The following is a 24,019-nucleotide window of genomic DNA, read 5'->3' as shown; positions in this document are numbered from 1 at the left end:
TTCATTTTCACGTGATCTCTAAACCCACTCCTCAAATGAAAAGACAGAAATACCGTAATGTCATAGTCATCTTTAATGATCACTCGTCATATAAGCAGCATCCAATAGGCCATAAATAGCAGAATGTTTCCCAAATCGACTCTGCCTGTGGCTAACAGGGCAGTGATACGATCTGTTACACGTCTTATATCCAACAAATCGAAAAATTTTGAGCCCGAGAACGTAGTCTTAGCCGATGCTTTGAACTTACTCTCTCCAACAACAGAAACAGTGCACCATGAAACTACCAACTCCACGTTTAAACCTTCGCTATTCAGTAACTTAACCAGAGGCTCTGCTACTGAGCAATTCAAAGTCGATGATTTGATTAAGTTACCAACTAAAACGACTACAACTCATATAACAGAGAACTATGTACATAACCTTTTGCTTGGTATACTGTCATCGAACCTAGTCAACAAATCCAATATATCAGCATTGGGAGAAATGAGCTCAAAAGACTTGACTACTTTCATTAAATCTATTAAGGATGAGCAAAGAATCTTCGAACTCATTGAACTTTTTTACTCACAGAATAAGTTGACTTTAAAGGTATTGACGGACTTGGTATTGAATAAAAGTGTGATCAACTTGGAGAAGAGCCCTATAAATTTACTTGAACTCCGGAACAATGCAAACCTTGATTGGGATGAATTGAGTTATACTCAGTTTAATATAATTTTGTTGAAGAAGTATCATGATTTAAGAAAACCGTTACTCATAATTAAGAATTTACGTGAGAATTTCAGTTCAAAATACTACCCCCTTATCGAGAAGAATAGATTGACTTCTTTCTATGAGAGAATTGTATGGAAGTTCAACTTTGAATACATAAAGCAATTTGATGAGTTGTACTATATCAAGCGCTTGAACAGTTTGAAGTCCAGTTTCTTGATCTGGGAGTCTTCTTCGGAAAATAATCTTAAGATTGTACAAAGCATTTTAGAAATTCACACATTAAACAAGTTGCAACGAATCTTTTTGACCGTTTGTGCGAATGACTTAATTCAACGTGATATTTCCCAGGAATTGCTGGTGGGCAATGTTTCTAAGACCTTGTCAAATCTCAAGAAAATTTCTATAAAATACCAAATTTACAACCTTAGCGAGTACCCTACGAACGAGAACTCGAGATCGGTATATTACTCATTGATAAACAACGTGGAGAATCTAATTTTGAATGAGTTAATTGACCGAGAAGAGCTGCAAAATCTCGAATTACTCCAATTACTTAAAGAAATCAAGCAGTTCAGAGAACAATACGTGATGAAACTTTTTCGTAAGAACGAGTGGACAGAATTAGAGCAGTTACGGTGGGTGGAGGCTCAGCTATTACTAGGTACAAAGGGTTAATTACACCCTTATCTCTATATAGATAAAACATTTCTATCAATTAACGAACCATTATGAATTACTCATCCCGTCGTAGTTTCATAGCATGCAAGATTGGCAAAACTAAGCGAGCAAAATAATTAACTATATAAGTAGACAGGACCCCACAAAATGCTTAATTTTGCAATTTTTTAATTGTCGACAATAAATATGAAGGTGCTTTCTGACAAAGATATAGTGGCTTATCTTGACAGTAAGCTCACACAGAAGTCGATCCTCGAGGATTTCCAACCTGCGTTGGTTAACAGCTTGCGAACTTATGGTGATGATCCTAATAAAATTGTTCCTCCAAGAATTGCACAAGTGAGTAATAATGAAAAATCAGACACAACCCATTTGTTCATGCCATGTATTTCTCCTGATGAGGTTGGCATCAAGGTTATTAGCGGAGGCCAGGGCAATAATGCAAAGGGACTCGGGTTTCAAGGTTGTGTATTGATTATGGATGAGATCACTGGATCTCTCAAAGCTGTGTTGAACGCTGGCACCTTGACAGCATTTAGAACAGCGTTAGCTAGCACCTTGGGGTTGACAAAAGTGATCAGCGTAGACAAGGATGGCTTGCTTCCTGAAGTGGCTGTTTTTGGAGTTGGTGCCCAGGCTTATTGGCACGTGAAGTTAACTTTGATATTGTACCAAGGAAAGTTCACTACTGTGAATATTCTTAATAGAACGTTGAAAAACGCTGAAGCATTAGCAGCTACTCTATCCTCTGAGTTCAAAGACATTAAATTCAACAGCTACCTGTACCAGGATCCCGAGGTGGAGCAGGACTTAACTGACCATGTACGCAATAGTTCAGTCATATTTGGATGTACACCTTCTACGGTTCCTATTATCAAGAAGGACTACATCAACAGCAATGCTAAATATCCAAAGTTCATTTCTTTAATCGGATCCTACAAGCCACATATGATTGAGTTGGACTTGGCAATTGTTGAGGAATTGAAGACGCTGGGCGTTTCGATTATCGTGGATTCTAAAGAGCACACACTACATGAGGCCGGAGAGCTCATCCAAGGTGATATTACCGAGAACGAGTTGATTGAAATTCCTGATTTGTATGTGGGAGAAATTCTGTCAAGTACATTTACACTTGCTAGTAGCAATCTCACAGTGCAGAAATTGGTTGGTTTGTCGATTATGGATTTGTCCGTGGGGAAGTACATCTCTGAAGATGCTGGAGACGTTGGTGTTGATATCCCAGATTTCTAAAGAGTATGCAGCATCGGAAGATAACGGTGAAAACGAGAGAAATTGGTACCTAGCATTTAGAGGATCAATTATAAGCATCAAAAGTAAGATCCAAAATTATCAGAATTGAAATAATTTGTAATTGCAACTATTTTGTAGATAACCAACTTTGTATGCCATAAATTTTTTTTTAAATTTGCAGCTATTCAGAAAAATGTGTGGGAGTAAGTGCTATTGTCGGGCATTCGTATTTTGATGTTATTTCCACTTAAAAGTGTAATATGAAAGTGCTTGGTATCAACATTGCCAACTCTATTGATAAGGCTGCCATCATAGCATACTTGTTGTTTTCTTTGTTGGGTAGTTGGAGTTCTTGTTCACCCCACTACATAAACCACGTTTTACTTTAGATCGCATTTTTTGCCTATCAATATACTCATTGCCCAGGTTACGTCAATTCCGGTGCCCCACAACATGAGACTAAAATCTCCAAAAATTTTCCAACTTCACAAGAGCCTGTAAAGCGGTAGATCAGAGGGTACGAGTGTTCGACGACAAAGTACTTGTACTTGTAAGTGCCGGAGTCACCGACAACATCTAAGTAAATCGTAGTTAATTAATAACAATAGCACTATTATGACTAATTTACTACCACAATCATCTTTTCTCCTCACTCATTAATCACTCATGCAAACATTTCTTGCTATCATTGCTCATTACATGCATCATACTTCTCTAATTGACTACTCTACATCACAGTAACGCTTTCACACAGAGCAGTAACTCTATCACACATTATAACCGCTTCATACTCATTGACACATTAACACCCGTAACGCAATACCAAACTCCTCCGCAATACAACAATACCCAAAAACAATACTACAATAAAACCGTCCAAATCACGCTCATTCGCGTGTGTTCCACGTTAAGCCCCCATTATCACAGATACATTTGCTGCTAATAATAATCATACTGACACTACCCAATCTTTCTGACTGCCAATTCGGATACTTTGCTTGACATATTTTTGTTGCTGGTTTCTTAGAGAGTTCTTCTTCTTTATCTACATCTTCATCTCTTTCTTTTTCTTTTTCTTTTTGATTCTTGTTCTCATTCTCTTTTTATTCTTCTTTGTCTTCTGGCTGTGTCTTTACTTTATCGCAGTCTCCTAAACTCATAGAATCATGCCTCCAAAGGAAATCGAACCGCTCTTGGGAGGCGACTCGTCTCTCTACAACGCTAAGCCAAAGAAAACCGATAAGAAGAAGATCATTTCTTACGCGGTCCACGTTGTCACCTTGGGTCTCTTGGTCTACCTTTTCTTCTTCCAAACCCCATCCAAGGCTGAGGAAGCTCCTTCCTTAGACCCTAGCAAGAAGAAAAATGTCATTTTCATGGTCACTGACGGTATGGGACCAGCGTCGTTATCTTTGGCTAGATCATTCAGACAATTTAGAGACGAATTGTCCATCGATGATATCTTGACCCTTGATAAGTATTTGGTTGGTTCTTCCAGAACCAGATCCAGCAACTCATTGGTCACCGACTCTGCCGCCGGTGCTACTGCATTTTCCTGTGGCTTGAAGTCCTACAACGGAGCTATCGGTGTCACTCCAGACAAGAAGCCTTGTGGTACTATCCTTGAAGCCTTGAAGTTACAGGGTTACTTCACTGGTTTGGTTGTTACCACCAGAATAACCGATGCTACCCCAGCCGCTTTCTCCTCTCATGTTGACTACAGATTCCAGGAGGATTTGATTGCTCAACACCAAATTGGAGAGTACCCATTAGGAAGATCCGTCGATTTAATTTTGGGTGGTGGTAGATGTCACTTCTACCCATCTACAGTTCCAGGCGGTTGTCGTAGCGATGCTAGAAACTTCATCCAGGAAGTTCAAGAGAGTGGACAATGGAATTACGTTGGAAACAGAGAGCAATTTGACCAATTAGAAAGTGGAAAGAATGTATCTTTGCCATTATTGGGATTATTGGCTGATACTGATATTCCATACGATATCGATCGTGACTCTAAGGTCTACCCATCTTTGGCTGAACAGGTGAAGGTTGCCTTAACCGCTTTATCAAAGGCCACTGAAAACTCCGACAAAGGTTTCTTCTTGTTGATCGAAGGTTCCAGAATTGACCATGCTGGTCATCATAATGATCCAGCCGCTCAAGTTAGAGAGGTATTAGCTTATGATAAGGCATTTCAAGAGGTCATTAGTTTCATTGATGAAACTGAAACTGATACCGTCGTTATTTCAACTTCTGACCACGAAACTGGTGGATTGGTTACTGCCAGACAAGTATCTGAGAATTATCCAGACTACTTGTGGTACCCAGAAGTTTTGTTGAACAGTAAGCATTCAGGAGATTTCTTAGCTCATAAGATTGCTTCCTTTGCTTCCTCAGCTTCCGCCAGCGGCAAGAAGAGTGGAAAGAAGGATAACAAGAAGAAGGGCGACAAAAAGAAGGACGATAAAAAGAAGGACGACAATAAGAAAGGAGACGATGAAGAAGGCTCTGCATTGGACAAATTTATCAGGTCTGAAATTCTTGAGAAGGACATGGGCATTAAGGATTACACTGACGCTGAAGTGGACCTCATCAAGTCTAAGGCCCACGATGTAGGTAATTTATTGTATGTGTTGAACAATATTCTTTCCTTGAGATCTCAAACTGGATGGACTACACACGGACATTCAGCTGTGGACGTCAATATCTACGCTTACACCAACTCGCCAGCTATCAAGAAGAAGTTGTTCTCTCACAAAGCTTATGAGGGATTGTTAGGTAATCACGAGAACATCGAAATTGGTGCCTTCATGGAAGCCATTACGGGGGTCAACTTAGAGCAAGTCACCAAATTAGTGCAGAAAACAGAACATTCACCAGCAAAAGGTAAGGAGGAGCTCATTACCGAACAGGGTATCTATGGCGATGAATTTCACCAAAAGATTAATTAATGATCTCCTCATTTTGCCCAATGCGTTCAATCGCCAAAAGTGAAATAAAATAGACAGCTTCATAACGGCCGGATCTGCAGTAGACTGTAGTGATTGTGGCTGATCACTCGTTCGTGTAGCTGAAATACATACAAACTAATAAAAAGTACTTACCCCAAATATAACGTAACAATGTTTAGGCAATATAAATTGGCTTCTTCTAAATATTAATGCATGTAGTTATTTCAGCAGCAATTGACTTCTCTTATTATCTGTTTAGACCATTGTTCCCAACCAAAACGCCAAATCTTGATTAGTGGTCACACGAGTCTTCCATTTGGGTTAGGCAGCTCTAGAATTTCCCCACCTTTCAAAATATCCTGGAATTGCTATGCCGTGAATGTTGCAGCAATTGACCAGAATACCTCAAGCCAATTGAATTGTGCAATTCATTATCAATTGAAGCCTTTACACTTTTAGAATATAAGAATAATGCTAAAATTATATATTAAATTGTAATTCTAAATGGATTACTCTATAAAAATGCAATTGATAAATTAATAGTGTACAGCAGAATAATCTTCTTTACACAACTTGGCTCTCAAAGTACCCCCGAATCTATAAAATGTGAAGGGGATAAGAATCATAGCCAAAGAAATGAAAGCAAGCAACCAACTTCCCCACTGTAAACCTAAACGGTGGTACATTTGGGTAATGAACAATGGGAATGCTGCACCTCCAGAACTTCTTAAGAAGACTTTTGTAGCTAAAGCGGAGGCGGCATACTTTGCATAGGTATCAATGATGTAATTGTTCAAGGAATAGTAGATAAGGACCATACCATATCCGAAAGCGATACCAGATGAAGCAGGTCCAACCCAAATTATATGCTTGAAAGATGTAGCTCCCAAGATAAACAATGCAATACATGGGAATGGGGCACCAATCATTGCACCAATTAATCTATCTTCTGGAGTAGGAGTTCTTCTCTTACACATAGCAGCATACCTCTTTTCTAATATGGGGGTTGTAGACAATGCTAAGGCGGCTCCGATTAAAATTGGAATGAACATTAAGCCAATAATGTTGTCTTTAAAGCCATATAATTCGTTGAAGATAACTGGATAAGCGAAAAAGAAAGCATATAACATTGAGTAGATCAAGGCAACGAAAGCACAGATCAAATCTAATACCGGCTCTTCAATAATAAATCTTAAAGGTCTGATAAGACAATCATTGACTAATTCTTTTAATGTCATTGGTGAAGCTTCTTGTTCTGTCATAATCTTAGGATTTCCAGTTTCTTTTCTCATTTTCTTGGCCCTTCTCTTCAAGATGACCGGAGCATATGTTTCAGGCATTAAGCTGACGATAATCCACATAACACCTGCAAATGCCATGTTTGCCCAGATAATTAATTCGTATCTACCAGTGCTTACACTAATGAAACCATTGACGACACCTCCGAAGACTGGGCCAGAATATGGAGCGAATGAAAAAAATGCAATAGCCAAAGACCTAGTCTCGTTGTGAATATCAACAATACTTGCACCAACATTAGTTAAAGCGGAAGAGGCAAATACACCACATAAGAAACGACAAACTAATAATGTTCCAATGTTTGGGGCAACAGCACAAGGAATCTGGAATATGGTATATAAACCAAAAGATATGAAGTATACTGGTCTTCTACCAATCTGCTCTGACAATGGAGCCCAAATCAAAGGACCAACAGTAAAACCAAGCACCATTAAAGAAACAGTTAAAGTAGAAACTTCTGTAGAAACTCCGAATTTCTCATTTATAGTTGGTAAGCCACCAGATAAGCAAGAAGATCCATAAGCGGCACAAATAACGAAAATTGACAAGATAACTGTGTAGATCCATTTTATTGTCATATTCCAGTTATGGGGATTTTCTGGATCTCCTACAACAAAGGTGACAAACTCTATTTCCGGGTCTAAATTGTCTAATTTTTCTTGCTTCTCGTTAATATCTCCTTGAACTGTTGCATCCACCGAAGAATCAGCTGGGAGCTCTTCCTCGATTGATTTTCGCAGACGCAGCTTGCTTAAGGACTTAACTCTACCAAGAGTTTGTAAAGTTTGAACAGGAACCAAACCAGTTTCGGTCTCCAAGGTGTACTCTTCAGGGAAAATTGGATTTTCAACTGGGGCTCTATTTATATCAGGAATTGGAATGTCACTTGTGACACCCAAATCATGTAACGATTTTGCAGTCTCTGTTCTTGTTATTCTTAAATGGTGTTGCTGCGTTTCGGCACTGTATCTAGAATTAATGGGAGAAATCTCTGATTGTGCATCAGTATTCGCATTAGCATCTGCCTGTGTATATGAGCTAGGAATGTATTGCTGGTCATCAAGGCTGGAGTCAAAAGACTCTGTCAGTGAACGTTTACTCATATTTTCTTGGGATTTATTAGTTGTTATCGAAGTGTATCAATTGAATTGTAATTGTTGATCAAGCAAATCCATTTCAAATATGAATAGAAATGTAACTGCTATATATATTATTCATCAGTGTGTTGCTCATCGGAAAATACTTGTCGCAACTTCTTTAGCCGCATGTGTCAGCAAATGCACCATGCTTTTTCGCAACCTCAACAAAAGCAATAACCGCTTTTCCAGATCAAATCCGGTCATTTTGTCTTGTTGGCGCTACCGTTCTGCAGCTTAAACTACGATAATTTCACGTGAATCAAATTCCGGTCATTTTGCTGTCATAAATAACCTTCTTTCGCATCACCATACACGGAGTTGAGTAATTAACCACGCGGATACTCATCCATGGAGCCTTCCAAGCGTTTGTCCGCTTTGAAGTTTAAAGTTGAAACTAAAAATGCTAGCCTGGTGGCTAAATGTAGGCTAATGTGGCATTAGAGTTGGAAACCTTCTATTGAATAGATTTTTAGAGTTAGTAGCATGGATATCTCTCACGGAGCTCTCATTTGTGAGAGGGAAAGCGTAAAGGTTAGGCTTATTAAGAGGACCTATAATCAATGGCAATTGAGCTCCACATCGTCTGACTTGGTTGATGGGGCTCTAGAGGGGCCATGTAAACGTATAGTTGTCAACGGTGGGTTTCCCTGCCTTTCTAACGGGTATTCAATGGGTTTCCACGGAACCAAGATATACGACAATACTATGCAGGAAGTGCATCTCGGATATTGGAATCCTCACGGAACAACCTTTACATCGGGTTTCTCTTAAACACTTTAATTGGGAAGGTAAATAAATCGGGTTTTGCATATCTTCACCCCCTCCTCCTCAACCTTCACAAACAGAAGTCCCTTATTTCAAAAGCCGAAGAAAAGATCTAATGTAATCGTGATTCACAAAGTGAAAGCTATGGCCACGATTCACATGATGTTTAATTAAACTCAGAGTTAGATACGGTATATAATACAAACGAATCAAGCAAATAAAGTCGGGCCTCTCCTCTCTATGCAACTGCTTTTTGGGATATAATATTCTCCGAATGTCACTATTGGGTCCAATTATTGCTGCTTGCTGCTTGCTGCTTGTGCAATGGCAACCATAATTAAGTCACGTGACCTTTTCCATTTCGGAAGCACTGATCAAATAGATAAAATAATATTTTACTCCATACTTTTCAAATTTGTAGATTGTTCCTCATGTATTGATGTACAAGTAAAAGATAATGGCTAAAACAAACATTAACTATACTCCATTGAACCTAATTGCGTTCAACTTTGGTGGGTTCGCTTGTATAGCCATCGTCGTTTTTCTTGCTTCTACACAGCCATTTTATATTAGTGAGGTAATCGGTATAACGGCAGATGACAAAATAGGCAGTATAATAGGCACACTTGGATTTACAGATGAATTAGTATCAATAGCCTCATCTGCATTTGTGGGGACATTGACAGATAAGCTTAACAATCTTGGGTTCCGTGGATCAAGACTCATACAAAGCCTGGGGTTTCTTGTCATAAGTCTCAGTTTGTTCGGCTATGGTGTGCTAAGCAAGAATATATACCCTGATTTGCTCTTTTTCAGAAGCATTTTCGCTTTGGGGGTAACAAGTTGCATGAGTATGGTCACTGTAATGCTCAACGAGTTGTCCAATTCTGACTTCCATTTCAAAAAGTTTATATTCTGGAAGCAATTGCCTAACCTAATTGAACTTGACGATGTACTCGAAACTGGGAACCGCAATGAAGATAAGAAGAATGGAAAGTACGCAGCATTGATCGGAATATCAACAGGTTTAGGAGCGATCTTCTCTGTTTCATTTTTCTTATCATTACCAATAAAATTGATGAATAGGAACACTGACTGGACTTTAAAAGACGGATTAAAAGCTTCTTATTTGATAGTAGCTGTATTCGCGATCATTGCTTTTGCATTTCTTTTCACATTTTTGTATAATGGCAATAAGAAAGTGACAGAGGAAGCCGAGGGCGAGGTATTGTTAGGTCTGAATGTGGAAGATTCTGAGGAGAAACTTCCCTACTTGAGTCTTCTTTACAAGGGCATCCAGATATCTAAAGTCAACCAGAGAGTACAGTTATCATACATTGGGGCTTTCGTTGCGAGATCTACTACAGTTACAACTGCCGTTTTTATTCCACTTTTAGTTTATAATTACTACTACAAACACGGAGAATGCAAATCAATCGATTACCCAAACAAAAAGAACTGTTCTGACGGTTTCATCTTCTCGGCCATTTTGACCGGAGTTGCCCAAACAATCGCATTAATTTCTTCTCCGTTGTGGGGTTATCTAATCGATACAGAGAGAGTTGGAAAGTTTAGAACATTGATGATTGCAGCTTTGATCGGAGTCTTGGGCAATTATGGAATTTGTCTTATAGGGACGACTAGAAACGGAGTTTACGACCCTCATACTGTAGCATGCTTTGTTATGGTGAGTCTAATAGGGTTGTCGCAGATCGGCATAATTATTACGAGTATGAGTGTCCTTAGCGGACTAAGCCACAATACGAGCCATATGGGCTCACTAAGTGGCTTATATAGTCTCAGCGGAGGAATTGGAATTTTAATTATCACCAAAGTTGGTGGTATCTGGAGTGATTACTGGATTTTGGGGCCATTTTTTCTCCTTGGAACCTTCAATGTGGTTCTTTTAGCAGCAAGCATTCTGTACTTCCAAGCTGAAAAACACCAAATTGAACTTTCAGCGGATTCCGAGGACTGACCTTGGACCAACCACGTTATACCTACATATCCAACTTCAATAAACTTAGAACAACCTACACCTGTATACAACCTCTAAACCCTCCAATACAACAATACATATATTACCCCTACCAAGAAACCAAGCTCACGTGACACTTCAGCACCGACATTGACAGTTTTTCTTTGGGCTAAAAATCTGCAGTTGTATGCAGGCATGGAACATCAAAGTATTGAAAAAAATGTCTTACAATAATATGGCTTAAGAATGGAATATGAAAGTTGAGTTGAAGTAAACAAGCACATTTTGTAGACTAATTCGAGTAAGAAGTAGAAGGACACTATGATAGAGATACTAATAACATTAGTACCTTCTATCTGCTGGATTTTGTACCGATGTTTTCAAATCCTCAAGACTCCGGTGGAGGAGATCATTGAGGATTTGAACATGGAGATTCCTCATAGTCCCAACCTTTGCATTGACTCCATCAGCGAGACGTCCATTATCATCCACTGGGACATAGAAATCAAGTTTGATGAGAATATTTACTATGTTTTGGTTATTAATGGACATGAAGGAGCTACTATTACTTCCACTTCGTGTAAATTAAACAACCTTTCCCCAAAACAATTGTACCAGATACAAATCATTGCCATCAATGCCATAACGAACTTCCGGTCTCAGTCTAACCCTGTATTCGTACATACGATCAACAAGAAAGACTCCAAATTGCAATTTATTTATGATGACAAATTGGACGAATTGGATAATGAAACAACAATCTCGAACACTGAGAAACTAGTAGCCGAAGAGAGGCTCACCCATAACAGCGAGGGAAGACCTCCAGTGGACATTGATAACATAACTATTGAGGAGATCCAGACTATCAAGAGTTCTGATCTTTTGAACGATTATTTGCTTGCATTTCAAAACGAGTTGATCAAAATCAACCAGGAATTTAAAAGTTACCAAATCAATTTGGGAAAAGAAAATGAACAACTACAAAACGAGTTTAAGTTTTATAAGCAAGAGTATGACGAGGAAACAGACAATAAAATGAAAAAGGACAGTGATGTCAAATCATTAGAGAAATCGAAAGACAAATTAACATTTAAAAAATCTAAATTAAACAATCAACTCAACACCATTAAGAGTTCAATGGAAATGTTCAATAGCAAATTATTGGATTACCAACAGAGGATTAAGAAATTAGAAGAACGCAACTCTCAACTCCTTAATAATGAAAACTCCGAAAAATTAAAAATTAACGACGAAATTAGTCAAGTCAACACTAGCATTCAAAACTACAAAGAAGAAAACGAGAACATCGAAGAAAACTTGAAGTCATTATTAGCAGAGAAAAAGGAAATTGCCTCTGTTCTCAGTCTAATCAGACCACTCATCAACCTTTTCAATGCTCCTCCAGCTCCGATATCCAATGGGGTATCTTCATCTGTAAAAGAAGAAGAGCAACAGAATCAAGGGGCTCCTTCTTCGCCATCATCTTCAACATCTCCATCGCCATCTCCAGCACCACCATCTTCATCTTCGATATTTTTCAAGGATGGTACTATTAACAAGAGCATTTATGACATCTTAGGTAAGATTTTCCAAATTGTTCCCTCTTGGCAAGACGAAATCTTGAAGGAAATTAACACATACCAAGATTTGGAAAACAAATGGAAAGAATCATTCCAAGCTGAAATTAAAAAGTATGTCACTTTACACCAAACTCTTCAAATTGCTAAACAAAATAATGATGAAACCTATCAACCTATCAAGCTTTCTGAATACCAAGCTTCTATTGAATTTGGTGGTTTTGGTAATGCTTTAACAAAGCCCAAGTTTGCTGGAAAGCGTAACTTTTCTCCGTCTTTTGACGACAGTGCCTCAGTTATTAACCTGGCCAACGGTAGTGGATTCCACAACCATTATGTCCAGGTGTACTCTGACGGCCCAGAGAATGCTTCAAGTGAACGAATCCAGTATGACGACCAAGCTGGAAATAGCGGAATCGATGCCACAATTGATCAGCAGTTGTTTGGAACTACTTCTCCGCCTCTTGGAAATCCGATCCTAACCTCAAACGTGAATTCTTTAGAAACACAGCTCACTTCCCCATTGATAGGCAATGCTACATTATTGCAACAACCAACAATAGCCCAATCATCGCAATTGCAAGGTTTTCCATATGATGATTCAATTTATACTACTGGCATCGCGTCTCCTATTCCAGATCACCAGCATTCACAGTTAAATTATACTGAAAATTTGAACTATAATGATACTTTGAATTATACGGATAATGCAAATTTCACAAACGCCTTGCTGTATAACGATTTGAACTACAACGAGAATTTAGGTTACGTTGGAGAGAACATGAACTACTCTGGTGAAAAGTTGGCATATACTGGAGAGAATATGAATTACGGTGGCGACAATCTAAATTCCTTATTGTACAACTACAATTCTCCTAGCATCACACACGCCACCCTAACGGGAACTCCAGTCACTGTCAATACGGCCTTAGGAGGTACCACTATCAGTGGAGGAGGAGTTTGGAGCACGCCAACTTCTGCTACAAATACTGCTGGAAACCACACTTTAGGTGGGCTTGGTGACATCTTTTCAAAGAATCCAAGCGTGAGCAGTCTCAACGCTCCATCCACCGGTAATGACATTAACTTGTTACAACCTCGAACTTACAACAATGGTTCGGGAAATGTTGACACCCAAGGCTTTTTGATGACCCCCACTACCAGCAGTAAGTTATGGTTGGACGCAAGTGACTCGCTAGTTAGCACAAATGATGTGAACGCCGGCACGAACTCAGGTGTGGCCGGAACCATCGCTAGTGGTCACACCAGATCTGTCTCCAACAACAGTCAGATTTGGAGAAATGACAATAATTTGAGTACCCATAACTTTAACTTAGGAGGCGTTGGCGAGTTCCAGCCATTTGCATCCAGTCTACACTTTCCAACAAATTTATCTACAAATGTCTCCGGGAACACTACCAACGCTCCACTAGCAACTTCTACTACAAATCCCCCATTATCCACAACCCCTGGGAACGGCCACTACAATGCCCAAAACCTCAACTATTTTGGCCAGCAACTACAGGGTGGGGAGTCAACCAACGGTAGTGAAACATTCCTTAATGAAAATAAGTCAAACTACGGGCAAACTGAATGAATGACATTCGATTGTTGAGAAAACAGAATCATTGCAAGTTATGAAGAGGAGATAGGTTTGTTTCGGTTATAGAAGGCATAACTTTTTTGCAGTCGCACTACCGAAAGAGGCAATCATAAATTGGGCCGGGAAGCTTATGGCTAAATATGGCCATATTTTGGCTGTGTTTACTATTGTCGTAAAAGGCGGACAAGCTCGGAGAAAGTCAGGGGAAATAGTGTCAGGTTGTATGTAACAAAATATGTCTTTAATGCACATAAGAGATGGTAAACAAACGGAATGGGTCTACCGCAAGGCGCAAATACGTGGGGAAGAAGATGCGGAGTCAAGTCGGAGTCGGGATTCAAATCGAAGTATGACTTCTGTAGTCGTTGGTCACAGTTGAAGAGTATTGGTTTTGAGACAGAGGAGTCAAGGGGATCGTCAAATATCATATACGGTTGCATTGGACTGTGCAATTGGGAGGCTTCCTCCATGAAGTAATTTTAGCGACGACTGAAGAGTTCCGTGACATTTTCGACTAAAAAATAGCGAAAGGAGACTGTGGTGTTTAGTAATTATATGGTAGACAAAAGGAGAAAAAAAAATACACGGAGGGAAGTTGCTTGGATGGCTGTTGATTGGGTAGATGTAAAGTCCATCATTTTCTATGTACTGATAATTTTAACTATTTTTGCCAGTTTTCTATATTTTTACTTACGTAGTCTCCAGACTCACACTCCCACTCATATAAAACACATTACGTACAAACTCACACATAAACACCCACTCCCCAGACTGTCAATCTCCCGGACTCTCCATTTAATGATCATAACTTCTCGGTATACCTCCATAGTTTCTTTTCCCCTCTGTTACATCTCGCTTCCAAACACCTCTTTGAGTCGTCCCCCAATTGCTCCTCTTCCTGTCTCCATCATCCCTCCTACAACCGATATCTCTCCCCTCCATCTTCTCCTGTACACTAATAACCGTTATGGTTCTAAGCTAAACAGTTAAGGTTCCGGTACACAGCCTAGAAGATGTAAACGGCAATTCTCAACCACTTGCGGCATATTGCCTATAAACCCTCTCGGAACGGAACAACTAGCATGTCAGGAGCTGCGAAACGAGATGAGGTGAAAATTCTCTTGGAGGAGGGGGGCAACTATAGGGCATATTAGACGTTAATAATTGTTGGAGGGTTTCCAGTTATGGAGGCTTACGCCGCTTAGGAGAGAGACATGTGCATTATAGGGCAGTAGTCGGGATTTCTCGTAGGGGGTTTGGAGTTTGTAGCCTGTTTTGCAGTGAGCATATTTCCTATACGTTTCTTTTTGCAGATGTTAGTCATTATCGCTGACATAGCAACTTTCTATATATATATAGTCAAAAGACAGTATATTTGAAATCTACTGATTAGAGGCCCTTTACGTGGCATCTTGTTGATATTATCTTTTTGATAACTTTTTCTAATTACTCTTTGAGCTTTGTTCATTTTTGCATTCCCTTCAGCACAGTAAAGGTTCCACTTTCGCAATGACCATCGATGACGAAGAAACCTTCTCAACCTTCAATGAGTTCAGAAGTGACACCTTCACGGTGCCAACTCGTGCCATGATAGAAGCCAGCTTATTGACTAGCACTTACGGAGACTCGGTTTACAAGGAGGATGAAGTAACGTTGTCCTTAGAAGACAAAATGGTACAAATCACTGGCAAGCCAGCTGCTCTTTTCTGTGTCAGTGGTACCATGTCCAACCAAGTTGGTTTAAGAGCCAACTTAGTTCAACCACCCTATAGTGTTTTATGTGACCACCGTGCCCACGTATTTTTACATGAAGCCGCTGGTTTGGCTATGTTGTCTCAAGCCATGGTCCACCCAGTTGCTCCAGCTAACGGTAACTACTTAACCTATGAAGAAGTGATCGCCAATGTCACACTTGACGATGGTGACATTCACGCCGCTCCAACCAAAGTAATTTCATTGGAGAACACTTTGCATGGTATAATTATGCCCATTGAAGAAATCAAGAAGATTTCTGCATTCTGTAAGGCCAACGACATCAGATTGCACTTAGATGGTGCAAGATTATGGAATGCCTCAGTTGCAACTGGAATTTCTATCAAGGAGTACTGCTCATACTTTGACAGCGTTTCATTATGTTTGTCTAAGTCTCTTGGAGCCCCTATCGGATCCATTCTTGTAGGAGAAAAGAAGTTCATTGAAAAGGCCAACCACTTTAAGAAGCAATGCGGTGGTGGTATAAGGCAAGCTGGTATCGTTACCTCAATGGCCATTCATGCCATTGACCAGAACTTCTCAAAGTTGGCCAAGTCCCACGAATATGCTAAACAGGTTGGTGACTTCTGTGCCGAGCATGGCATAATTTTGGAGAGCCCTGTGGATACTAGTTTTGTTTTCCTTGACTTGAAGGCTAATAAGATGGATGATAAATACTTAATTGAGTTAGGAAGAACCAAATACAACATTAAGTTGATGGGAGGAAGAATTGCTTTCCACTTCCAATTGAGTCAAAGAAGCGTTGACAACGTTAAAAAGTGCATTTTGGAGTGTTACCAGTACAACCAAGCACACCCACATGAATATGACATCAAAAATAACAAGAAGATGTACAACTACGACTCCATCAAAGGAACAGTATGATTAACGAACCGGCATAAGTAATAGAATAATATTAACCAACGGTACAGCAAGTACCATTCGTAATAGATCCTTTTCAGAATAAATATTACAATAATACATAATTAATAGTTAAGCATTCGAGAGTTGAAGACGTAGGACTTGTTAGAGTATATGGGGTTTAAGAGATTGCAACACGAAGTAGCCTTGATCCTTGCGGCACTTTGGTTGAAGCCATTTCCCAGCTTTAGTCCTAATACACTATTGGTACATATATTACCCGATATGATTAGGCTTGCAAAATTTGTCACGAATAACGATTGACATGTAAGTCAAATACGTGTAAGCACGTCGCTAAATTGGTTACTGCCACCTATGTCAAAGCGGTAATGCTATACGTTCTCGTATGAGGTGATTTCTGTCGCACTTACCAGACGGCTGACTTAAAAGTGCTGATCCAACTACCTAAAATGGTAACTCATGGGAATCAGTATTGCACCCATATTATGACTAGATCTCGCTAAGAGCCGTCAATTATGCCACCAAGCTTACTCATGACGACGGCCACCAAGACTACTGCACTGAACCACCACCCTACCAACTGCTGTCCCTCAACTAGTCCACCCACACGTCATCCACCCCACGGACTCTTCCTCTGTTACCACCTGGCATCTTACTACACTATACTGCATTGACAGTCCACACCCTTTACACGTGGTGTTCGCATCATCGACTGCGAATCTCGATAACAACGCCAAAAACAATGGTCACCAGAAGTAGACATAATTCCATACATGGAATGATAGAGGTGAGATAGAGAACGTTCACGATTGACGACAAGGGTAAATGTAAATTATTAATATAAATCACTCGTTTTTCCTTTTCTTTTCTTTTCTTTTCATAAATCTCATAACTATATAACTTGTGTGTAATTTATATAAATATAGTCCATATCCCTTATATACCCCGTTTCTTTGGAATCGAATTCTACTAGTCCTAGAGAAATATATACTACTACAAAAAAGATCACCTCACTACTATATATTACATATCTCATTTGCTCAGGATATATTCCATATCTCATTCCTCAGTATATATTCTCCCATAGTTCACAACTCCCATAGTTCACAACTCCCATAGTTCACAACTCCCTCCTCCCCCCCATTACAACTTCTCCCCACTACAACTCGTCCCCACTACAACTGCTCCCGACTATAACTCCTACATAGTGCCACCATAAAACATTTACTTACTTCGCACTAACAACTACTAGATTCTCACACTACCCTCAAGACTCTTCTTACCTCCATCAAGTAAAACTCTCTCCATTACTCATTATTACTCACAACTCCTACCCGTCACTATAGATAAGAGTAGTTACCCCAGTCACGTGTGTTAGTTCCACCTCACATTCTTTTTTTTACTTAGCGCCATTTCGTTATTTGGCAACACAACTAAAAAAAAGGTGATCCACAAGCATCTCACGGCTCTGTCTTTTCGGTGTCTTCTTTAGACAATAGGTCAGGCCTCATTAAATTTGCCGCTGAAGAAAATAGAAACTAATAAGTCCTATACTCTTCTAACGGGAACGAGCCGCCGCTATCAGGAATGTTTACAGATAGCGACTCGCCTGTGCTAGGCCCTCAATCCAACTATCCAAACGGAGCCACCGAATCCGTATTTGTGCACACAACCTCCAACGCAGCGTCTACCAAAACCGCCAGATCCGACTCAAATGGCTCCAATGGCTCCAATGGCTCCAATGGCTCCGCTATTCTGGACGATGATGATTACGACAACGGATACTTGTCGTCTTCGTCGTCATTCCACGGCGCGCCAGGGTTGAAGAGAAGCGATTCCGCTAACTCGGTGTCGTTCATCGACTTGTCAAAATTACTCTTTGCCAATGATTTCGACTTCGGACTCAATTTGGACACAGTGAGTGATTCTACCAAGAAGAAATTCAACAAAATGAGAGTAAGAACCAAGGAAAAGTTTAATATCTATAACCCTAAACAGAGAAGCAAAGAATTTATTAGACTTCAAGAGGCTTTCAATCAGAGAATTCAAAAATTCGATCAAAGAATCCATAAAAACCTCCAGAGTTCATCCACCGAGAAGCTCTTTTATGCTGTCGCGGTGTTCTTGATTGCTTGTGCCGGTTTCGTCATAGGAAAATACCCAACTTATTTCCCCCATTTTCACACCGTCTTGTTTGCAGTGTTGATGCCCATTCGTTTTTACACCTACTTTAAACAGTCTTTCCAATACTATTTGGCTGATTTGTGTTACTATGTTAATATTTTATTGATGCTTTTCATTTGGGTCTTTCCGGCATCTCCCACTCTTTTTGTTTCGGTTTTCTCCTTATCTTTAGGCACCTTGTCTTTCGCTGTCATTACATGGCGTAATTCTCTTGTTCTTCACTCTATAGAGAAGACAACAAGTTCCTTTATTCATGTTATGCCACCAGTCACCATGTTTGTGTTAGTTCACGAAATGGACCCAGACCACATAAAGATCCGTTATCCTGCTGTTGCATCGATAGACAAGTGGAACTTCATCAATGGTATCATATGGACATCTATCTATTACACTTTGTGGCAAGTGTCCTATCACTACTTTATCACAATCAGAAAGAAGGAGCAAATCGAAAAGGGTAAGGTGACTTCTTTCACTTACTTGAAGAAGAGAAACAGAAAGACAGTCTTAGGTAAGTTTGTCAATTCTCTTCCATACACTTGGATGCAGACGCTAGCTTTTACAATGATCCAATTTGGTTACCAATTATTGACTATGGTCTTCTGCCCCATTTGGTTCAAGTACAAACACGCATGTGGTGCGTTTGTGACATTTATTTTCATCTGGGCTAGTTACAACGGTGCCACATACTATATAGATGTGTTTGGCAAGCGTTTAGAGAAAGAGGTAGAGAAGCTCCGTCTGGAGATCAAGAATTTGCAACAAGAAAATGAAAAGTTGCAATTTTCGCCTGTGAACCAACCGCAGAATATGCCTGATGACGTTAAGCCCTTGGGAGATGTTAAAGAAGAGGTCACTATCACTGTTGAGAAGTAGACTGACAGTGTCTTAACATAATACGCTGGAGTAGTGTTGTTCATCTTGTATTTATTGTTTGATTTTGGAGTGCTGCTGGTGTGGATCACCAGCTTTATGTATTTATGAATATATCTATATACATACTTAAGAGTATAATAATCATAAACCATGTAGCCTAAATAAACAAATATAGTTGCAACCTATGGAGTAAATAAATTTGCAATCAATTTTGATCACGTGATACATGACGGTATATTCTTCTTTCGGAGATCGCACGACTTTTTCCAACATGAAAAATTGTGAAAAATCTATCAAAGATCGTAGCATACGACTAGTATAAGGTAGACATTTGAACTCAGCTGTGACCAATTATAGTAGCTTCAGTACCCAGGACGTTACGAACTAAGGTTGTCATGTTGAAGAGCTCATTCCAGCCCTTGGTTGGGTCTAATATAATAAAACGGTGTTTGAATACCAGCGCCAGACTCTATGAACAGAGTAAACCAAGCATATCCAAGTCTGACAAGGCTACGGACAAAACCTCCACCAATAATAGCATTAATGCCAACGACGGCACCAACTCTAAAGTCACAAAGCATTTGGACTTCTTAAAGAAGTATTATACACCTGAGCTTTTGCAAAGTATTCAGATCTCCGAGTCGTTGATTGACCCAAAGGATGTGTTGGAGTTGAAGAAAAGAGGATTCCGTGCCAACTCTAAGGTGGCACCTACAGATAAATTATCAGATTACTCAAGAATAGACCCTATACTGCAAGAACCAATCTTATACCCTAATCAAGGAGTTGGTCGTACACCTTACCCCAAGATCCCAGATATTCAGGGCCCAGATAGAACCGATTTGAAGTTGCGTTTCAAGGACGAAAATACCTTAAAGAGAAAGGAAGCTTCTGCTACCTCTACTAGAAAAATCGCAGACGAATTGGCCAAGTTGACCGGTTTGGACGCTGCCTACATCAGAGGATTGTATGTTCGTCCTATCATTATGAAGAGAGTTTCGTTGAAAACCTCGAAGGGTAACATTCCTAACTTCTTCGTTTTGACTGTAGTTGGTGACAGAAACGGTACCATCGGTTTAGGTATTGGAAAGTCCAGAGATGGTATCAGAACCGCTGCTGTGAAGGCACACTGGAACGCTGTTAAGAACTTGACCCCAATTCCAAGATACGAAGACAGAACAATTCTTGGTGACTTCGAGTACAAGTACCATGCTGTTAAATTGTTTATGAGATCTGCTCCAGCCGGTTTCGGTTTAAGAGTCAACAGAAACATTTTCGAGATCTGCCAAGCTGCCGGTATCAAAGATTTGAGAGGTAAAGTGTACAAGTCAAGAAACCCATTGTTAGTATGTCAAGGTTTCGTGGAGGCTTTGACGAAACAGAGATCTATTGAGGACTTGGCTGCCAGCAGAGGAAAGAAGATTGTAGACTTGAGAAAGGTTTATTACTCCCATTGATAATGAATAGTTCAAGTGGAGAGAACAAGACACTATATACTGTATAAACCTGTACATAGACGCACACTATAATAGTACATATTAAGTAATAGGATAGTTTATCTTAGTTAAGCAGTGGGGGCAGTAGTAAGGTTACTTTATGGTCGATATTTGCTTCGTTTAAGTGTAACAAACGACGGCGTGAGATTTAAGCCTAGGACGATCTATTTTGTAGATATCAGTGGAAAGAGCTTAATGGGCAAGGTTGATTTATTTCACATTTTATTATAATTTATAAAGAAGAAAAGCAATCGTCTCAGAAAATACGAGATAAAGGAACCTTGTCTACATCAAATTTCATCACTTCCACTGTTGGAGGAGCTTTTTTCCTCGCTAAACTCCAAAGATTTGTATAATCCCAATTTCACTACTCTAGGTAAGTTCATGGCTTTGGACTATTAAGAACATATATATATATACATATATATATATACTAAAAATAGTTCAATTTCATCCAATCTTGAATCCAATTCACTCCTCTTATCCCACAAGGGAAATTCCCATAGTCTCACAAGATACATTCTCTTTAACTTATATTTTACATCTACTGAACTCTATCTGTTTTCTCCCTAAATCGAACATTCTTGTGATATTCTTACTAGATCTCTCCGCAGTAAATCTATTCGCAGTAAATCTTTTCTCACTAGATTGCTCCTCACTAATCTCTTCTCACTTCTCACTTCTCACTAACTTCCAAATTTATTTATCACTATCTCCCTACCTATTGTCCCACTAGCATTCTCCCCTCCTCGCTTATTCTCACACGCATCACCAGAAAAAAGGTCGTGCGCATCATCAACCCATCCTCTTTGCCACAGATTAAAGCCGTTTAGTATCAAAAGTCATATAGTTTTACAACGCAAGAGTATAACATTGCTAACGTTCAATTTGTCTCGTTCCAAAGACATTGGCACATTATAGCACCGTCAAACTCCCTGAAAGTCGCCGCGAAGGATTTATAGACGTGACGCAATTTAGAAAGTTTGGCCTTCCATACTCGTCGCTATCAATATCTACAAAGAGTAACCAAGAGCTCTTGTTAAAATAGCTAAATTACTACACCACCTAGAACGTATAGTTTGTTTCTTTCATTTGAGGATCTAATTAGAAGCAATGGTTGTGGACACAACATACTACGATCTTTTGAGTGTGGAATCAACCGCCACCTCCTTGGAAATCAAGAAGGCATACCGTAAAGCGGCTATCAGATTGCACCCAGATAAGAACCCCGATGACCCTCAAGCCGCCGCTAAGTTCCAAGAGGTCGGAGAGGCTTACCAGGTCTTAAGTGACGACAAATTAAGGGCTAAATATGACAAATTTGGTAAACAAGAGTCGATCCCCACAGAAGGGTTCGAAGACCCAACTGAGTTCTTCTCAATGATCTTCGGTGGTGAAGCATTCAAGGACTGGATTGGAGAATTGTCATTGCTTCAGGAATTATCCAAATCAGCTGAATTGTCAGGATACACGGACGATGATAATAAAAAGGAAGAAAAGAAAGATGAGAGCAAAGGATCAGAAAAGGAAGCTAGTACCGAAACATCTAACGTCGCTACTGGGACTAGTTCAGTTTCACACCCAGAGGAAGTGACGCTGGCTTCAAGAATACAAGACGGAAAGACTCTTTTACTTCTGCATACTGAACATTCAGACAATGCCCAACCCGGTGAGAAACAGCTCACGGAGAAGGAAAAGGAGGACTTGAAGCGTAAAGAGGAGTTGGCAAAGTTTGAAGAAGAGTGCAGATTGAAAAAGATTGAAATGAGATTGGAGTTGTCCAAGAAGCTTATAGACAAATTGTCTTTGTTCACAGAAACTGACATGAAAGAAGATGTTGTAGAGTCCTTTAAGGCAAAAATAAAGTATGAAGCGGAGTCATTGAAAATGGAAAGTTTCGGACTAGAAATATTGCATACACTAGGATCTATCTACAAAACGAAACTGAAAATCTTTTTGAAAAATCAAACTTTCTTTGGATGGGGTGGCTTCTGGACTTCCGTGAAAGAGAAAGGTGGAGTCGTTAAAGACACTTTTAAGACAGTATCTTCGGCTCTTGATGCCCAAAGGACAATGGAAGAATACTCCAAAATGCAACAAGACAATGAGTATCATGCACAGAAAGAAGCGCAAGAAGATGAAAGAAAGCGTCAAGAAGCTGAAATAGAAGTTAGTAAACTTGAAGAGAAGATTGAAGCAATCCGTAAAGAACAACAAGATAATATCAGCAAAGACTCAGCCTCACTAGGACAAGAAATCAAGGGAGACAATACTGTGGTAAAGGATGCTGTAGCAAAGGACACCAAAGAGAAAGAGAAAGCAGAGGTTATCCCAGAGAAGCATACCCCTGAAGAATTAGCCGAAATGGAAAAATACTTGTTAGGTAAAGTTTTGGCAGCTGCTTGGTCGGGATCCAAGTTTGAAATTCAAGGTACCGTTCGTGGAGTTTGTGACCATATACTCGGAGATGAAGAAGTTCCATTGCAAAAAAGAGTAGATAGAGCCAAAGCTATGCGTTTCATTGGTGATGTTTTTTCCGCAGTGACGAGAACGGAAGATGAAGACGAGGAGGCCAGAGTTTTTGAAGAGTTAGTTGCTGAAGCAAGCAAGAAGAGAGAGAAGAAAAAGAAGGAGCCTACTGAGACTGGTGAGGATGAAGCAGCCACAGCTGCCGCTGGCATATAAACATGGTTGATAATGATACAATACCCTAATAGCAGACTTAATAGCACAATTATAGTTTAAGAATAAAGTTATATTCAATATTACTCGTTGTGAACTTAATTTCAACAAAGTTAATTCTTATCTATCTTTTATGATACTCGTCTATACGAGGACTACACAAAAAAGGGTTGCTAGGTTTCAGATTTTTTAAAA

General features: G+C 39.6%; 10 protein-coding genes across 10 annotated transcripts; 9 read left to right on the top strand and 1 right to left on the bottom strand. All coding sequences in view use genetic code 12, as the record gives it.

Annotated features, from left to right (window-relative positions):
* Nucleotides 1–89: 89 nt before the first annotated feature.
* RJT20DRAFT_128945 (uncharacterized protein) lies at nucleotides 90–1,450 on the top strand. Its single transcript, XM_064917390.1, has one exon. The coding sequence runs from the start codon at nucleotides 124–126 to the stop codon at nucleotides 1,390–1,392; it is 1,269 nt and encodes a 422-aa protein (XP_064773733.1). The 5' UTR covers nucleotides 90–123; the 3' UTR covers nucleotides 1,393–1,450.
* A 44-nt stretch (nucleotides 1,451–1,494) lies between these two features.
* Nucleotides 1,495–2,806, top strand: RJT20DRAFT_128944 (uncharacterized protein). The gene has a single exon (XM_064917389.1). It carries the CDS (start codon nucleotides 1,582–1,584, stop codon nucleotides 2,644–2,646), a length of 1,065 nt encoding a protein of 354 aa, XP_064773732.1. The 5' UTR covers nucleotides 1,495–1,581; the 3' UTR covers nucleotides 2,647–2,806.
* A 1,006-nt stretch (nucleotides 2,807–3,812) lies between these two features.
* Nucleotides 3,813–5,799, top strand: RJT20DRAFT_108356 (alkaline phosphatase; the record flags this gene model as incomplete). Its single annotated transcript, XM_064915741.1, has 2 exons — nucleotides 3,813–5,061; nucleotides 5,149–5,799. 2 exons carry the CDS (start codon nucleotides 3,813–3,815, stop codon nucleotides 5,592–5,594), a joined length of 1,695 nt encoding a protein of 564 aa, XP_064773731.1. The 3' UTR covers nucleotides 5,595–5,799.
* Nucleotides 5,800–6,063: 264 nt separating this feature from the next.
* TPO3 (spermine transporter) lies at nucleotides 6,064–8,243 on the bottom strand. Its single transcript, XM_064917388.1, has one exon. The coding sequence runs from the start codon at nucleotides 7,994–7,996 to the stop codon at nucleotides 6,131–6,133; it is 1,866 nt and encodes a 621-aa protein (XP_064773730.1). The 5' UTR covers nucleotides 7,997–8,243; the 3' UTR covers nucleotides 6,064–6,130.
* Nucleotides 8,244–9,201: 958 nt separating this feature from the next.
* Nucleotides 9,202–11,041, top strand: RJT20DRAFT_128939 (uncharacterized protein). Its single transcript, XM_064917387.1, has one exon. It carries the CDS (start codon nucleotides 9,255–9,257, stop codon nucleotides 10,773–10,775), a length of 1,521 nt encoding a protein of 506 aa, XP_064773729.1. The 5' UTR covers nucleotides 9,202–9,254; the 3' UTR covers nucleotides 10,776–11,041.
* Nucleotides 11,042–11,096: 55 nt separating this feature from the next.
* Nucleotides 11,097–13,949, top strand: RJT20DRAFT_96613 (uncharacterized protein; the record flags this gene model as incomplete). The annotated part of the gene is made up of 4 exons (XM_064921639.1): nucleotides 11,097–13,006; nucleotides 13,117–13,121; nucleotides 13,171–13,268; nucleotides 13,389–13,949. The coding sequence occupies 4 exons, from the start codon at nucleotides 11,097–11,099 to the stop codon at nucleotides 13,947–13,949; spliced, it is 2,574 nt and encodes an 857-aa protein (XP_064773728.1).
* A 1,256-nt stretch (nucleotides 13,950–15,205) lies between these two features.
* On the top strand, nucleotides 15,206–16,848 carry GLY1 (Gly1p). Its single transcript, XM_064920354.1, has one exon. It carries the CDS (start codon nucleotides 15,465–15,467, stop codon nucleotides 16,590–16,592), a length of 1,128 nt encoding a protein of 375 aa, XP_064773727.1. The 5' UTR covers nucleotides 15,206–15,464; the 3' UTR covers nucleotides 16,593–16,848.
* A 1,066-nt stretch (nucleotides 16,849–17,914) lies between these two features.
* Nucleotides 17,915–19,780, top strand: RJT20DRAFT_48788 (glycerophosphocholine acyltransferase). Its single transcript, XM_064920353.1, has one exon. It carries the CDS (start codon nucleotides 18,177–18,179, stop codon nucleotides 19,644–19,646), a length of 1,470 nt encoding a protein of 489 aa, XP_064773726.1. The 5' UTR covers nucleotides 17,915–18,176; the 3' UTR covers nucleotides 19,647–19,780.
* A 195-nt stretch (nucleotides 19,781–19,975) lies between these two features.
* Nucleotides 19,976–21,198, top strand: RJT20DRAFT_128935 (mitochondrial 37S ribosomal protein uS5m). The gene has a single exon (XM_064917386.1). The coding sequence runs from the start codon at nucleotides 20,042–20,044 to the stop codon at nucleotides 21,101–21,103; it is 1,062 nt and encodes a 353-aa protein (XP_064773725.1). The 5' UTR covers nucleotides 19,976–20,041; the 3' UTR covers nucleotides 21,104–21,198.
* A 743-nt stretch (nucleotides 21,199–21,941) lies between these two features.
* Nucleotides 21,942–24,004, top strand: DJP1 (Djp1p). The gene has a single exon (XM_064917385.1). The coding sequence runs from the start codon at nucleotides 22,256–22,258 to the stop codon at nucleotides 23,825–23,827; it is 1,572 nt and encodes a 523-aa protein (XP_064773724.1). The 5' UTR covers nucleotides 21,942–22,255; the 3' UTR covers nucleotides 23,828–24,004.
* Nucleotides 24,005–24,019: the final 15 nt, after the last annotated feature.

The sequence above is a fragment of the Scheffersomyces xylosifermentans genome (assembly GCF_036884685.1).
Source record: "Scheffersomyces xylosifermentans strain CBS 12540 chromosome Unknown RJT20scaffold_5, whole genome shotgun sequence".
NCBI lineage: Eukaryota > Fungi > Ascomycota > Pichiomycetes > Serinales > Debaryomycetaceae > Scheffersomyces > Scheffersomyces xylosifermentans.
Note: the sequence above shows the minus strand (reverse complement) of the source record. Positions and strands in the feature narration are given on the sequence as shown.